The sequence below is a fragment of the Vanacampus margaritifer genome, chromosome 1 (assembly GCF_051991255.1).
Source record: "Vanacampus margaritifer isolate UIUO_Vmar chromosome 1, RoL_Vmar_1.0, whole genome shotgun sequence".
Lineage (NCBI taxonomy): Eukaryota > Metazoa > Chordata > Actinopteri > Syngnathiformes > Syngnathidae > Vanacampus > Vanacampus margaritifer.
This window is the reverse complement of record NC_135432.1, coordinates 14,086,388-14,099,813: the sequence shown is the minus strand read 5'-3', so window position 1 is coordinate 14,099,813 and position 13,426 is coordinate 14,086,388. Positions and strand designations below refer to the sequence as shown.

The 13,426-nt window shown below is 39.0% G+C and overlaps 2 protein-coding genes across 3 annotated transcripts; both read right to left on the bottom strand.

Moving 5' to 3' along the window:
- Positions 1–1,800: 1,800 nt before the first annotated feature.
- Positions 1,801–3,924, bottom strand: tcf15 (transcription factor 15). 2 transcript variants are annotated; one of them, XM_077579665.1, is made up of 2 exons: positions 3,366–3,924; positions 1,801–2,041 (listed from the first exon to the last, which is right to left on the bottom strand). In XM_077579665.1, the coding sequence occupies exons 1-2, from the start codon at positions 3,816–3,818 to the stop codon at positions 1,985–1,987; spliced, it is 510 nt and encodes a 169-aa protein (XP_077435791.1). In that variant the 5' UTR covers positions 3,819–3,924; the 3' UTR covers positions 1,801–1,984. The 2 variants fall into 2 exon arrangements, with proteins under 2 accessions (XP_077435791.1, XP_077435801.1); XM_077579675.1 differs by having other exon boundaries at positions 2,005–2,036.
- An 8,042-nt stretch (positions 3,925–11,966) lies between these two features.
- On the bottom strand, positions 11,967–13,418 carry srxn1 (sulfiredoxin 1 homolog (S. cerevisiae)). Its single transcript, XM_077546118.1, has 2 exons — positions 13,121–13,418; positions 11,967–12,806 (listed from the first exon to the last, which is right to left on the bottom strand). Exons 1-2 carry the CDS (start codon positions 13,343–13,345, stop codon positions 12,597–12,599), a joined length of 435 nt encoding a protein of 144 aa, XP_077402244.1. The 5' UTR covers positions 13,346–13,418; the 3' UTR covers positions 11,967–12,596.
- Between the last annotated feature and the right edge of the window lie 8 nt (positions 13,419–13,426).

Below are 13,426 nucleotides of genomic sequence, written 5' to 3'. Positions count from 1 at the left end.
ACTGTTTGCCTTTATTTTGAAGGCTCAACTTTTGACAGGATGTCTTACAAGGCCTCCCTGAGTGTTGCCAAGCAGAGTGGGAGACATGTTATTGCCTTGAGTTACTAAAATGTTGCATTGTAGAATATGTCTTGCCGGTTGTTGAACCCTTTTAGCACAACTGACGAAATGCTTGGGATGAATGCAGCGATTCCGGGACATAAATAGCTGAGTTAACAGAAAGAGAAAGAAAAGTCAAAAAATGATTTAGCCTGCTGTTTCCTAAGCCCAAATGTGTGCTGTGTAAAAAGTCATTAAAACAACAACGCTAGCGGAGACAACTATTTGTCCCGTTCAGGTTGAAGCAAACACATTAGACAAGTGAAATACAAAGTAAGACTATTTTTGCATCATTTGCTTCCACTGCGAGAAACAGGCTTTCACTTCTGACCTCTGACCCCATCTCTCCCTGTCTGTCGGGCCCATGGCAGTGATTTATCCCTCTGGCATACCAACAGCTGTGTTTGGGGGTCCGACCAGAGTGTGGGCCACTATTTGCCATGACTAATCGATAGCAGACTTCAAAAAAACACCAATCGTGAGATTGAGAAGGGAAAAAACACACACACCGGCTAATGACAGCGGAAACCTCGCACTTTTACTGTGGTAAACAGAATAACAGTGCGTGAGATCATTTGCAATTTAAAAAGAAACTCTACCATGTGCTAAAACTGAAAACAACACAAGATTTAAGTAATTTTTCCTCGAGATAAAACTTTTAGGATCAGTTATTTGGATGCATGAAGATGACCTATGTAGGAAATTTCAGTATAGCCTACTTAAAGCACTTTGTACCAATTTTACAGTAGCCTTTTCATTTGACCATTTATGAATGAAACGTTTTTTAATTAGTAGAGTGACAACTTAGCTGTGTATAATGGGAACTCCTCTAGCCAATATTTTCAGACTGGATTCGGGTTTGAATTTGTCGCCCTCTCTGCGGATGTGACGTCATGTGTGTGTTGTGTATATGAAGAACTTAAAATGAAGTTTGGGCTCCGGGTGGCGGAGTGATTACCGTCACTTGCCTTCGGTGCAGGTTGGCGTAGGTTCACTTCCTTCCTGGGAGACCATATATAGACAGTATGTGTGTGAGTGTACTATAAAAAAATAAAAAAAAACTTAAGATGTAGTTTCATTTTCCAGCCACAGGTGGCAGTAGCGATTTGAATTAGAATTTTCTGCGTTCACTAGTTTTAAGTACCGGTTTATCTTTCAAAAATCTGACATTGTCAGAATGGAGACATTTGTTCTGGGTAAAGAAGCACACAGAAACAAAGTGCTAAGCACACTCGCCCATCAAGTAGTAATATTTACTAAGTGATTGTATAGAAGGAATTGTTCTTAATTTGTGTGATTTGTTGATTGTTCTTTATTAGTAAATATTGTGAGTAAGCCAGCAACTGACAGGATTTTAACATTCATATGTTAAATGTTTTTTTCATTATAGTCTAACTGTAATCCTGAGATAATATAGTGTTTTCTAAATTTTAAAACTCAACATTTACCTCAAAAACTTTCAGTCTTATTCTAGTACGATTTTGTATTTTTCCTTTATCACTTATGTATGCAGGGATTTAAAGAGTCTGAATTCGCTAGAAATAAGGCTTAATGTTTATGCAAGGTAGACATAACCTCAGGGGATGAAAAATCAATAATCTCATAAAAAAAAAACATTCTTGATAAAATAAACTTTATTACATTTGTTGCAAAACAAAGAAGGACAAACGCTCATAAGTCTCAAACAAATGCACTGCATCTTTGAGGGGCTTACGCTTACATTTCTCGGTCAAGTATAAATATTGCAGTCTGGCTCCACTGTCGATTCCAGCATGTGCATGTGTGTGTGTATTTGTGAATGGGTGTGCGTGTGCAGCTCTGGCTCTTCCCTGAGAAAGTCTTTTGAGGGTTTTCGGGTTGGCAAATCCTTCATTGGTCAGTTGAGTCAGCGTCTCAGTCTGAGTGGGCCCAATCTGCGCATCTTCAAACACTCACTGCTGTCCTTTATTGGAGAAGAAACACATTGAGTTCAGTCACTATAATATCAGGAACAATAGTTGTAAACATTCTGCTGACCATTAGCTATCGTTTATTGCTATCTAGAGCAGCCTTTTCTAAAACTTAGAGTTAGAGTCAAATGTCCCAATTACACTGGTCAAAACAAATTTTGGTGCCAAGAAAGTTTCAATGGTTTTAGGAAATTTTGAAGTCGCTGAATCCAAAAATGTGTGTGTCCAAATTGGCTCTAGTTCTTGATACTTTATCTTCCACCAAAAAGTGCTAAGAATACACAAGTTCTGACTTTGGGATTCACTTCATGCTACAGCTTCAATGCCTATAAAAGTATTCTTTTTTTTTTTATGCGATATCATTCATGTCAAACAGCAATTGCTCTTGCAGAGAGAATTTTGTTTCTTGTGAAAATCAAGCAAAAATTCATTAAATTGGGCAAGATTAGCAGCAAAGAACAAACATTCCATTTAGCTATGATGATATTCCATTTTTTAAACTGTCAAAGCACAATTATCAATCAATTGTAAGTAAATATATATATATATTGCTATCTCTCAAGAGCGAAAGCCAATTCAAAGGAACATCATAACATTTCTGGACTCAGCAGATAAAAATGACCCAGAAACCAAATATTTTGGGTATTTAAAAAAAAAAACTGTTTGCCAGTGTATCAAAATACACGTAGAATCATTTTTGGGGGTATTATTTTGAAACTTTTAGGAGAATAACAACTTAATGAATACACTCTAAACAAAATAAAAGTTCAACATACTGTAGCATCTAAATGTTTCCTTGTACCTTTGCATCCATCCATCACCCGTTCTTCTAAAACTAACTCTTATGCGATGGTTCTAGAGCACCAAATGGTACTTGAGTTAGAGTTCTAAAGAACTCCATGATGCTGCATAACATCATGAGTGTCACCTTTCAAAAGAAGCAGGAATTAACTCCTACAAAACGAAACAAAAAATCCAAGTGGTTTACAAAAACGCCATAGAATCAGGAGGGAAACAGAATCTCCGTGGCATATTGATCATTTTAGAATGCACATATTACAGGACTGTTGATAGTGTAAATGCTCAGTGGGGCCGGATTAAAGATCATATTTGGCCCACCAATGAAAAAACGGCTTGGTACAAATACAATCAATGGAAGAAAAGAGAAGTCTGTGCGTTTTGTATTTGCGGCGTTTATGTGCTTTTTACGCACGCAAATGAAGACGACTCCATGCGTGATAAAAAACATCTCATCTCGTTAAAGTCGTCTCTGCTTTCTCGTAGTCTGCTTGATGGGCAAGCCAAGGTTTCATTTACCCCTTTCCTCTGGTTGCTCAAGCAGAAAGTGCAGATGGTCCTCGGCTGCTTGCTTCCCTTGTCTCCAGCCTGCGCGTGGACCACGTCCAGGCACGGCTGTCCGTCCGCGCAGCTGTCCCCGATGAGAAGCACGTTGGCCAAGTGGGAAATGTAGCTGGATGCCAGGCGCAGCGTCTCGATCTTGGAGAGCTTTCTGTCCACCGGCTCGGTGGGGATGAGGGTCCTGAGGGCCGTGAAGGCGCTGTTGACGCTCTGGGTCCGGCCACGCTCCCTGGCGTTGGCCGCGTTGCGCTGCTTGATGACAACCGGGGCGCAGGACGCGCCCTCCGCTTTGCGCGCGAAGAGCCGCTCCGAGCTGTCGTCGCTCTCGCTGCGGTTGTCGTCGTCGTCGGACGCGATGCTCAGGTCGGAATAGAAGCGCGTGGCCACCGGGCGCAGCATAGCGAACGTCATCGTTCCACTCGGTGGTCCCAGAATAGATGCCTCTGTTGCAGCAACACTACATGTCAACACGCGGCTCTACATCGCTACACGTGGAAGGAAAGTTGCTTGGGATGTGTTCACTTTGGCTGTGGCTTGCGCGAGGGGTCGGGCGTGAAGTGTTGGCAGGGTTGATACTGAAATATCGATACTCTGATATCAGAATCGATACACAGGACAACGATACTGATCTGATACTTTAACTACACTAAATAAATAAATAACGCAAAAAAAAAAGTACTCACACCCACACATATAAAGGCTATTCTTTTTGGTAAAAGTAGAAGTAAATTTTGTATATAATATAATATATGTAGTAGCCTACATTGTTGGGCTTATGTGTAGATATAGTATGTGAATGTATGGACTTGTGATAGGTCTGTTACTTTGATGTAGTATCATATAAAAAAGGGTTGACAGTATAAGCTTTGGCTTCAGTCGACACCTTTTGGTTTTTGTTTTTATATGCATATTTCTTTTTTACTCATTGATTGTTATGACCAACTAAACTAAACTAAGTACTGATTCAATTCCTTAAGTAAAAATGAAAAGGTGCAAATTTACAAAAAGTTGATAACACTTTCAATGTGTTTAATTGTTACTAAAAGGAATCCATTTGAAATTAGATGTCTGCTGTTAATTGTTGTAACTTGTTCCAATATTATTATTATTTTCTTTTCTTTAAAACATTTTCTTTTAATGTTTTTATTTATTTATTTATTTATTCAGTAATGGTATCAATATTGGTATCGCCAATACCAGCCTTTATTTCACGTGACATGGAACTAAAAACAAAACTTCACGTGAGCAGAAGATCAACATAGGGCTATGTTAGCCTTCTTTTTTCTTTTTCTTTTTTGCTTTTATTTGGCACAAACAACATTGCCTTAAACAAACACAAACACAGATCATTCAAACCAAATGAAAACTTGTCATTATATCAACTGTGTCACCAAGATCATGATGCGGTCTAATCTTATGGGATTGTTACTTTTCGATGATCTGGAAACAGTACCAAGTGAATTTGCCTAAAATGGTACTTAATGTCTATTATAGATTACGGTATAGTGAGAAAATCTCATCATGAGTTTCACGTTACACGCAGATGACATTTGCATGTATGCAAGGTCAGTCGCTATATGGTTAAACCACATTTCAAAAGGAAACCATCTACATTGTGCATTTAATTCAATAAAGGAAATCCAGTTTAGATTTGCCAAATGGTCAATTCAGGTTGTAATTTGTTAACACTGCAGGTGACATGGGGGCGGGGGGGGGTCTACATTATTGTAAATTATTGCTTTACAATCTTGTCTTAGTCTGGTATGTTTATGTAAGCTTTTGTTTACGTTGGTTCAAATTACAGACACATTCTTGCCGCATCAACATTTAAATATTTTTAAATTTTTTGAGAGTTCATCATTTAATTGTCCAACTCCAATCATAAAGCCAAATGAAGATTTGTGCCTTTAGAGAAGATGTAAGTCTCACAGAAGGAGAAAGTTAAGTGTGAGTAAACAAACAGTGAACAGATGATCCTGGAATGGCGAGGGTCTATTTACTTGCTTGCCCCAGGTGCAAAAAGAAAACAGCAAAGTGGCAAAGGGAAGATTTAGTGTTGCGGTGTCTCCTCTGAGACTTGAAGAGGACTCAAACTGCAAGTGTGCTGTGGTCAAAATGAGAACTTGATTTCATTCCACTGATGTTCATTTAAAAGAAACACGACGGTGGTGGAATACAATCCATTCTGGGACTGAGCGATTTGTGATTGGGTACAAATAATTTAGAACCACATTTACAGATGGAATAATGGATTTATCCATTTCAGGGACTAAAGTGGTCTATCATTACAAGTGAAACAAAAAACACTGTTAATTCATTCACTGCCACCAATGTACCTATATATCAAGTATGTTTTTAAACAGGTACACATGGAAGAGGGTCTCGCCCTGCTTGTCTGTGAAATTCAGGTTTGTAAACTACTGTAATGACAAAAAAAAATTCTGTAGACGCTGGTGTGGCATCATTTCCAATTAGCGAATAGCACAGCTTTGAATTGAAGATAAACATTAAGACCGTGGGAAAAGAGGCCTCCCTCCAGCCCTGTGATGAGTCAGCGTCGCACCCTGTGCGTTTATTAGTTGTATATACTGTAAATAAATAAATTATTGCTTTATATATACTGTAAACAAATGAATTATTTTACCATCAAAACTCCTTTCTCTGTCTTGTTTTTGTCGTTTTATAGTTTGAGTTCTTACAAAAGCAAAACAACAACAATAATAATAATAATAGCGTCAAAGTCAATGTTTTGCTTGTTTTCTTGTCAGCTGTTCACTTTTTTTCCCACTTTTGGAAATGCTGGTGGGCGGAGCTTCCTAGGCAGCACCTGTTGGCAATATTTGCTTACCAGCATGTCCACTCAATTTCACCGGAAGGAAAGTGCCGCATTATTGCATCAGTTTGCTTATCACCGGCATTGCCAGAGTAGTTTATTTCTGCTCAGGTTTCTGCGTAAGAGCACCTTCAGTCAGTCCGCCTGGTCTGTGAGGGGAATGGAACTCACTGCCAGATCAGATTAGACAGTTGCCCCAGGTGCAAAAAGAGTATGAAAACCTAGAAAAAAATTATTGTACATTTAGAATAGATAAGAAAATTGTAATTAATCGTGAGTTAACTATTGAAGTCATGCAATTAATTACAATGAAAAAATTAATCGCCTGACGCGATTAAAAAAAGAAAGGAGAAAAGATTATAAAAAATTGGGGGCGTCAGGCGATTACTTTTTTTTAATCGTAATTAATCGCATGACTTCACTAGTTAACTCACGATTAATCACAAATTTTACATCTGTTCTAAATGTACAATAAAAAAATCTAGGTTTTCATACTCTTGTCAACAAAAGTGGGAAAAAAATGTTAAACTAATAGAAATAGTTCAAATTAATTTTTGACGTTTATAGCCATCAATGGCAGTGAATGAGTTAATGTCTTTTATTGAACATCGAAAGTTAAAAGCGAAAATTATTTCTATTTGTGTAACGACGTCCGTGTGTCGCACTTTCGAAATGGATATTTCAATTGACCTCAATGACCATGTGTATGGGAGTAACTCTTGCTGCTCATGCATGTAAACGGGTTATCCCGAATGTTTGAGACACCAGAATTTTTTACCTTCACTCGAATGTTGACTGCATGTAAACGTAGTCTGTCACAAAATAGCTAAGGAAGATGCTTACAGAAGTAAAGTCTTACAAAATAAGATGAGGTCTCACAAGATAGTGGTTGGATCACTTGGTTTTACGCGTTAGAGGAATATTTTTCCTGAAAAACTTTGGGTGAATTCCAAATAGTTTGACTTCAGTGGCGTTCAACTTTCCTCTAACTTTAAGGCAAAGTTAGTTAACATCGCGTCAAGTTTCAGTCTGCATTACATGTGCCAGATTTTTATAGATTTTTAGTTTGCTCACTTCAAACTGAAGACATGAAAGTTGTAAGACTATCTTTTCTTAGGAGCTGTGAATTGTTACTGAGTTCATTCAAAGGAAGTCGATCCATTTATCTCCGTGATGAGGACGCAGCCGCTTGGGTTCGCCACCCACTGAGTCCTTATTGATGATCTGTCTGAGCCACAGAACAAAGAGGAGCATGTTCTCCAACATTTTAAATGACATCCTACTGGCCTCACTTCTTGTTCGCGCAAAAAATTCACAGTTGGATTGATGTGCTCAGCCTGTTCGCTGGTGTTGAGCAACAATTTTTGCATTGTTTCAGCATTGCAAAGGAGCCATGTACGGGTGTTGTCTTAGCCTGGCCACTCTCATCCATTTTCCCCCTGCTGACGACACATTTGCATCATGTCATAGCCAAGGCAGCTGCTTATTATTGGAGTCCCTTCCATCCCAAGCATGATACTGTAAATACTGCAGTAGTAGCCATTTGTCATTACTGACATTTTAGCATCTAACTGCATGTCTTGCTGTAACACAAGGAATTGCAGTTAGTGAAGGGCATGACAGTTCTTTTAAGTAAACTGAATCATTAGAATCAGTTCATTAAAAAGAACCGTTGAAAAGATTCGTTCACAAACTGAAAATGGAGGTAGCACGTTCACTCACTGACTCGTTCATCTCTTCACGAACAGGAAGCTTCCTCACTGACTCGTTCACGAACACCAATAGCGTGGCTGTATGTTCGGTAAAATCCCGCCCCCGTCTGAAGCTGGCTGCTGATTGGTTGTTAAGCGAAGATTGACGATATGAGCGTTGGTGAGCCCAAATGAACTGAGAAAAGAACAAATCACTTCAGGAAGTTACCTGTTTACTCACGTTCACTAAAAAGATTTGTTCTTTTTGAACAAAATGTTTGTGGATGACACAACCCTATTTGCAGTTACATGGTGTCTCAGTCTGAACACTCGGGGACACTATGTAAAAACAGAACATGCAGTAGACAAAAAACAAAGTAGAAATAAGCAGAATGTCGAGTGCGTTTTAGTGATGGGCATGACAGTTCTAAGTGAAATGAATCTTTAGAATCAGTTCATTAAAAAGAACCGTTCGAAAGATTCGTTCATCGAATCGTTCGTCTTCGCAAGCCTTACCCCACCCCCTCCCGACGTAAAAAAAACCCCATAAAATAATAATTAAAAAATAAATAAAATAAAAGATACAGTTAATGTCATGTTGCTGTATTTGTTGTCATGAGTGTGTTTCTATCAAAAACAAAAGTACGTTCAATCACGGAATCATTACTGAACCGGAATTGGCAACACGATCCCTTACTGACTCGTTCACTGGCTGATCCGCGTTGGCTAACACCAATAGCATGGGAGTACGTTGGCCCATGTCTGACGCTGGCTGCTGATTGGTCGTTCGCGAAGATTGACATTATGAGCGTGGCTGAGCTCAAATGAACTGAGAAAAGAACAAACTCACGTTCACTGAAAAGATTTGTTCTTTTTGAACGAAACGTACGTGAAGGACACAACACTAGTGTGTTTATAAACAAGTAGGTAAAGCTGGGCACTTCCATTAATCGTCAATTCCTGTCAATTTTGATGACCACCTTTCACCGGGTGCTTGCGCATTTTCTGCCAATGCTTTATGATGCGAAGCTTCAGAAAAATACACGGAATGAAATGGAGCGTCTGTACTCACCCCGATTGACATATGCAAACACGCTCCAATCGGTGCTCAGTTCGTTGACATTGTCATTGACAGGAAGTGACAAGAGCAAGAAGTGTCCAGCTCTTCAGAACTGTCTTAATACAAGGACCCATTTCCCACCTGTGTGTGGAATTCAATTGAGCTTGTAGTGTTAATTTCGTCAACGAAAACTAAACAGAAATATTTTCGTCATCAGTAACACACATTTTTCACTGGACGGAAACTAGACTAGACTAGACTAGACTAAAACCCTCATTAATAAACAATAAGTAGGACTAAATCAGTACGCATTTTTGCCGACTAATGAAGACGAGATGAAAATGTACTTCACTTAATAAAAACTGAACAAAGATGACAGGAAAATTAAATGATTGTGAAAAATGCTGTCTCTACTAATCTGTCACTGTGACACTGTCATGTGATACACAGTGACACACCCCCTTTTAAATCTGCAGCTAGCTAGTGCAACATACACAAATACTGGGGACAGACAGGAGGTGGATTCACTGTGAAGATTTAGAAGGGAAAAAAAGGAAATTATAGTTATAATGTAACATTAATCCAACAGCTATAACGTTCCAACAATAATGTTAATCCAACCGCTAACTACTGCTGGCTAATTTACTAGCTCGTAGCATGGAGCCATAGTAGCCACTTTAATTATATGTGAAGTTGTTTTTCATCAAAAAGATGAGAGAACATTTTGTGTAATCGTTTTAGAAATGCTCAACATTATCTGCTAACAAAAAAATATACAGGGGTAAAATGATTGTCCTGACTAAAACCGTTTTTGTTGCTAAAATGCTAGATTTATAGTCGACTAAAAGTTGACTAAATAAAAACGGGATAAGGTTGACTAACTGATTAAAACGAACAAGCGTGATTGAAACTGGACTAAATCTGAGACTAAATTTAAAAATGTCAGCTTGTATGCTTTCTGACCAGCTATACATTGTTCCATTGGAACTTCCCATGTTCACAAAGTCTATGTTTCATTGCTCTTTCCTCAAAGACATACATACACAACCTTTATAAAGATGGGCAGTTCTCTTAACATGTGTGATTGCTTGTGTGCATCCCATGCTGATTTATTACAACGGGGAACCTATAACAGAGACACGTTACAAGGTTCTCACTGGCACAAACAGAGGTGAACGTTTAATGCACAATGCGCGACTGAGCAGCAGAGTCACACATCAGCACAGCAAACCTGGCACACATTATACGCCTGCAGTCGGTTTCAGTTCCGGATAGGAAGCAGTGAGAAATCATTGTGGACTCCTGCACCTAAAACAAACCTCCCACGGTGGAACAAAACATTGAGAAAGCATTTTGCCAATCGTGGGGGACATTTTGCGGGGAACCCGAAAAGAGAGGGTGATTGCAATTTCTACTAAGTATACATTGAAATGTTTTACTCCAATTAAGCGTAAATAAATCTTATTTATTATCAAATGACATACAGACAGTAAACATGATATGGAGCAAGTCCTCCCATAAATAGCGAATAAACACAAATGAATGACGCCCTCTAAAAGCTTAACATTATGCTTAAAAACAGAGGTGTGCATTCCACATATTGACGGAATGTTTTTTTTGACGATTAACGAATGATGGGAAACTTTGAAAAATTGATGGACGAAGCATTACCGGAAGTGGCTTTTCGTCCGTCAATGTAACCAATAATAACCAGGTCAGTACCAACTGATCTTCTCAGTCCGTCAATGACCGACGCCTGTTTCACTGATGAAAACAAGCAAATGTACCCTTACCTGTTATGCTAACGTTGTCGCACACTATTTCTCCACGCCTTCTCTATTCTGGCTATGTCCCAAAACTGATAGCTGGTCGTGTTGTAGCGCTCGGTTCACTACCGACCGTAATGAGAATGTTTTCCTCCGGTTGTACTGTAAATTCCTCATTATTGCTATGTTTACGCAAACATTAGTTTAGTTGCTCATTTCGTTTGTTTGATATCAGGCACTTATATAATGTTAATACAGTACTCCCTTGTTTGGCTGTTGCTACTTGCTATCTAACCTACTTAAAGGCATTATTTCACAGCTCTGAACTTGTACTTAACTTGCACTAACTTTTTGCTGTCTGTACTGACACTGTAGGTTAAAATCATATAGAGCAAATAGATATGAAAAGTTACATTTCTCAACACCCCCCCCCCCCCCCCTTACCCTCTAAAAATCTCCTTGATATGTTTAAATCCTCAATAATAAAACACACAAAGCCACCCATGTAAACTGCTTCCTAAAAGCAACAGGTGCAATGTTTTGGTATTTCTTTTCTTTTTTATGCTGGTATTGCATGTCAAAAGGCCTTTGAGGATTTGGTTACTTCCAGACAGTGGGAGCCACAGGAAGGAAATCTTCTCACACGCGACACACACAAGGGAAAATGTAGAGTCCTTTTGGGTTTGGTCTCCCTTCATTTCCACAATGGCCACAAAGGGAGACCATTAAGGTTGCTGACGTATAGGAAAGTCCTCGTCTGTGCATAACAACCTGCCATGTACAGAACCTAAATAATTTTCTGAAACAGTTCCCTCCTCTGAAACAGAGGCAAGGATTTGCTCTTGCTAGTCTAAAGGCTTTATTGGTGCTTGCAGCTCCTTCAGTGTGTATTATGTAACAGCATCATTCTACAGTACATTGTTATGAAAATGTCACATTTCAAACGTCTTAAGAAGAGTGCGTTTGTATCTCTAATCAGTAAACCACTCAAGATTCACGGGTGAAGTGAGCCTGAGGTAATCATTAAATATTAACTATAACAGATTCCTGCATATCAAATTCAACAAGTCAACATTTAATTATCAAGTAATGGATTGTGTGAATGAGCTATGGACATTGAATGTCCAAGTGACACACTCAAGCTCCATGTGTGACTATTTCATACAAATCTTGAACATTTTGAGATATAGCCCAAAAAGACAATAGACAAACAGTATGGATGAAGTTTATTTTACACACACACAAGTTTTTTCAGAAAGAAAGATTTTTTTAAGAAGGCACTATGGTATATAATATATATATTTTTAAACTTTATAAAAACAGTAATAATAACACAAATACATCTAAATATACTGTTGGATATACATGGAGATGGTTACAACTAAACTCAGTAAGTCTTGTTGAAGCAGGGTGAAACCTCGACGTCCTCTCATAAGCAGCTTCAAACATCTGTATACAATTTAGGATTGGCTTTTCAATGAACTCCCCTCCACCCAAAAAAGAAACGATAGACAAGACTATTAAAAGCCAAAACAAAACAAAACCTCAACTTACTCTATAATGTGGCATAAAGTCCTTCACTAGACCAGAGAGAGAGAGAGAGAGAGACAGAGAGAGACAGAGAGAGAGAAAGAGAGTCTGTTTGAAAAAGTATAGAATGAAACACTTCACTGCTAAACTTCGCTTGTCAAAGACCAATCTAAGCGTTAACATGCAGATATATATCGCCCCCTGATGGACAACCGTCTGCAATGCATCATCATTCTACAGGGGCAAGGAGAATAAATAAATAAAAAGCAGTCCCCTACTTGCAGGTTTCTCAATTTTAAAGGCCTGTGGTCATCGCAGATCAGGGGTAGAAGCCCCCAGGTATGTTCTGAGGTCCGAGATGTTTGATTTGATAATCTTGGCAGGGATAGTCTGCATGTTCAACCTGTGGTAGGCGGCAAAGCGATGACAGCCTCCAAAAGAGTAGAAATAATTTCCACCTTCTCTGCCTTTTATCCAGAGCACATCGATGGGAGGTACAACGTGGATGTCTGCGCCAGCCTTGGAAGAAAGCAAAAAAATGTTCAGGAGAGAATTACAACAGTACATAACCAATAAGCATAATCCTTAATTTTTAGTTAAGAGGTGATAACTGTTCAAAAATGTGCATTGACTTTGTTTTAAATACAGTATTGTGTACGGTCCTGTTCACACCCACACAACTGGCACGAATTTACTGTAGCGGTCCTACTCTCACCAGTCAAAGTACTGGTGTTGTCTTCCATTAACAGCATCTTTACTCTAATATCTCAACTCAACTTTATTCATAAGGCACAACCACACAAACAGACAAACTGCTGATACTTTTAGTGTACCTTCAATGTATTGACGAGGCTCTGGACTTTCTGTTCGTCCAGAACAGGAGGAAAAGGTCTGATGATGACGTCAATCGGGACGTCGTTCACTTCCTGTAGACCTTTGGAGTGAATCGACCCACTCTCGTCCGTAACGTCACGTTTAGAGGTCATCGTCGATGAGTTTATGCCACAGAAACCAGACTGGGTCAAATGTGTTCTATTGCAACGCAATAAACGGAACATAATACTGTAGTCCAAATTACGGTCTGCTCCTCGTTACTTCCGCGATGCGTTTTCAGGGGGCGTGCCGTGGAAAATCATTGA